Genomic DNA, 3,461 nt, shown 5'->3' with positions numbered 1-3,461 from the left:
CTCCCGACTAGCTGGGACTACAGGCGCCTGCCACCATGTCCAGCTAATTGTTTGTATTTTTAGTAAAGATGGAGTTTCACTGTGTTAGCCAAGATGGTCTTGATCTCCTGACCTCGTGATACACCTGCCTCGGCCTCCCAAAGTGCCGGGATTACAGGCGTGAGCCACCACGTCCAGCACTCGATCACCTTTTATGACCTAACCTCAGCAGTAACCCAGTGTGTCCTTGCCATATTCTATTTGTTAGAAGTGAATCTCTGAGGCTGCCTGTATTCAAGGGGAGAGGAATTTGATTCCAGCTCCTGATGGGAGAAGTATCAGATCATCTGAGTTACCAATAAGCCTTAAAACTACCACGAGAGGTTTGATGCAGGTCGGAGGGGCTTCTCTCGCATTCACTCACTTAACAATATTCTTTTTAGGGGCAAAGGGGATCTCGAATCCAGCTGTTTTCCTGTGTGACGACGGTCATGTTACCTGGCCTCTCTGGGCCTCTCCCATCTGTAAAACGGGGTGATAATGCCCACTCACAGGGCTGCTGTAGATTATGTGGAATAAGAAACAGGAAGCTCCTGGAGAGGACTGTGGAGTTCCATGGGCGTTAGCTGTCTCGGGTCTTCTTATCCCACCGTCTTTCCATCCCACTCCCCTGACATGCTGTGTTTTCCCATTGGATCCAGTCCACCCTGGTCTCTCCCCGGCAGGATTTTAGAGCCAAGATGCAAGGAGTTTATGGGCATTACAATACTCAGCCGCTTGCCAACACCAACCCCTCTCCATCTGTTCTTCAGTCTCTCGCCAGCCAGGTGAGTATGTGGGTGGGGATTACACCTAAAATGACATACATGGCGTGGGAGGTCCTGTGGTAGTAATCCCAGGGATCAGAGGAGGGTGGCTGAGAACTCAAATTTGAAATGAGAGGCTGAGGAGGCAGGGGTGGTGGGAGCGTGGAGGGCTGCCTGAGGTCTGACCAGGACTTTGCCTTGAAGTAGAACAAAGGCAGGTGCGGGGACTCATGCCTGTAATCGCAGCACTTTAGGAGGCCGAGGCGGGCAGATCATTTGAGGTCAGGAGTTTGAGACCAGCCTGGCCAACATCGTGAAACCCCATCTCTACTAAAAAAAAAAAAAAATACAAAAATTAACCGGGCTTGGTGGCGTATGCCTGCAATCCCAGCTACTTGGGAGACTGAGGCAGGAGAATCACTTGAACCCATGCGGCAGAGGTTGCAGAGAGCCGAGATCGTACTATTGCACTCTAGCCCAGGTGACAGAGTGAGACTCTGTCTCAAAAAAAAAAAAAAGAATCAATGAAGCCACAACACACAGTGTGGCAGCTCACACAGTCCCTGTCGTGGCTGCCACGGGTCCTGAGCACTCCCTGGAGGCACTCAGAGGTGTTGCCACTGGAGAAACAGAGGCCCCCCAGACAGGTCCACACCTCCATCCCAGCCCATGGGCCCACGGTTTCCAGAATCCAGGATTCCTCAGAGGTTAGGGAAGTGATTAGGTGCATACATTACACGTTACCTTACAGCCCCAGGAAGGCCTGCCGTCAGGAGCACTTATATTTCCACAGGGAACTCTGCAGGTCCAGCTGTGTAGGGCAAATGAAGACCCTGAACATCCTCATGCCAATCATGGCAGGTTTAGTCTCCATGACTGGGGGTTGAGGGGGCAGTCAGCTCACTGTGTGTGTGGGCAGGGTGGGTATCTCATGCTTCCAGGACATTCTCTCTAACGATGGTAGGGTAAGTGCAATCCCAAGCTGTTTAAAATAATCCCAGACTGCCTGGAGGCTTTGTCCATATTTTCTTATTCTTTTTTCTTTGTCTTTGTTGGACTGGGTTAATTCGAAGACCTTGTCTTCAAGCTCTGAATTTTCTTCTTCTACTTGTTCACTTCTATTGCTGAGACTTCCCAGAGCATTTTGCATTTCTGTAAGTGTGCCCAGTGTTTCCTGAAGTTTTGGTTGGTTTTCTTTATGCTATTTCTTGGTCCAAGCCCACTGCTCCTGGCGGTGGGACCTCGGGGAAGTCTCCTGGCCTCTCTGTGCCTTGGAGTCCTCGCCTGCAGAGTGGCTCAGAACAGTGACCTCTGTGTGGGGCTGCGCTGAGTATCAGATGAGCAGATCCACACGAAGCACGGAAAACCCGGCCTGTTGCGCAACGAACACTCGAGACTTGTTGCTGCCATTATTATTACTGATGTTGCTGTCGTTTTATTATTACTATTATTTAGAGTGCTCAGAGCACGATACGGAGCCCAAGAAAAGAAGGGGAGGAGAGTGAGGACGACTCCATGGAGGAGGCCCCTGTGGAGGATCTCAGGGCCCTGGGGCAGAGACCCAGTGCTAGAGAACCGCCCACAACAGTCAGAAGAACTTAACTGGCCTGGGATCCTCAGGTGGGCTCTGCTGTGTGCCCTCAGGCAAGCCACATGTCCCCTGAGCCTCAGTTTCCTCATCTGTACAATAGGGCCAGTATCACTCACCTCACAGGTTGTTCTGGGGGATCGCTGTGCCTGGCACATAGTAGGTGTTCAATAAATGCCCTGTGACTCTCAGCTGGATCCTGGCGCTCTCGTCCTGCCTTTAGTCCGGGGGCTCAGGTGGGGTGTGCTTGCCCCTGTGTTCATGTTGCAAGCACAGTGGATTCCTTTCCTGGGCTGCCTAGACAAGCACCACTGCCCGGGCAGCTCAAACCACAGAAAATTACTCTCCTGTGTTCTGGAACCCAGAAATCTCACAACAAGGTGTCAGCAGGGCTAGTTCTTTCTGGAGGCTCAGCACCCATCCCAGGCCCCCTCCAGCTTCCAGTGGCTCCTGTCCTCGGCGTGCCTGGGCTTGTAGGCGCATCCCCAGCCCCTGCCTTCCTCTTCAGGTGGTGTTCTCCCAGTGTGCACTTAAGCCTGTGTCCAAACCTCCCCTTCCTATAAGGACGCCCATCATCAGAGACCCCCCTCACTCCAGGATGGCCTCATCTTGCCTAATTATATCAGCAACGACCCATTTCCAAATAAGGTCACATTCGGAAGTATGGGGGCGGGTAGGACTTCAACATAGACCTTCGGGGACAAAATTCAGCCCACAACACATGGACGTGATGTGCAGGGATGCTCTTGGGACCAAGATTGCCACAGAAGTCCACAGCGGTCAGAGCGGGATGGAGGTGTAGGGAGGGTTGGGGGTGTGTGGACTAGGGGGCTGTCTGCTGGGACCGCTGGTGCACAGCCGGGGAGCAAATCCCCTTGACCGTGTCCGAGGGCAGCTGAGGTGAGCTCGCTCCTCCCAGCCTGGCACAACTTGGTGACAGTGAGGCTTGGTGGAGATGTCTGGGTCCTAGAACTGTCTTCCGTGGCCAGGCGCGGTGGCTTACACCTGTAATCCCAGCACTTTGGGAGGCCGAGGCAGGTAGATCACCTGAGGTCTGGAGTTCGAGACCAGCCTGGCCAACATGGTGA

At 53.0% G+C, this 3,461-nt stretch overlaps 1 protein-coding gene across 1 annotated transcript in view; it reads left to right on the top strand.

The window, feature by feature from the left end:
- Positions 1–2,567, top strand: part of FAM92B (family with sequence similarity 92, member B) — a 16,653-nt gene extending 14,086 nt beyond the window's left edge. The window contains exons 8-9 of the mRNA XM_011971469.1: positions 705–806; positions 1,579–2,567. Of these exons, the coding sequence (XP_011826859.1) occupies positions 705–806; positions 1,579–1,740 (264 nt within the window). The 3' untranslated portion in view covers positions 1,741–2,567. The remainder of the gene's footprint in view (positions 1–704; positions 807–1,578) is intronic.
- Positions 2,568–3,461: the final 894 nt, after the last annotated feature.

Source organism: Mandrillus leucophaeus, unplaced genomic scaffold, assembly GCF_000951045.1.
Source record: "Mandrillus leucophaeus isolate KB7577 unplaced genomic scaffold, Mleu.le_1.0 Scaffold10, whole genome shotgun sequence".
Classification (NCBI taxonomy): Eukaryota; Metazoa; Chordata; class Mammalia; order Primates; family Cercopithecidae; genus Mandrillus; species Mandrillus leucophaeus.
The sequence above is the reverse complement of the archived record's forward strand: the minus strand, read 5'-3'. Positions and strand labels throughout refer to the sequence as shown.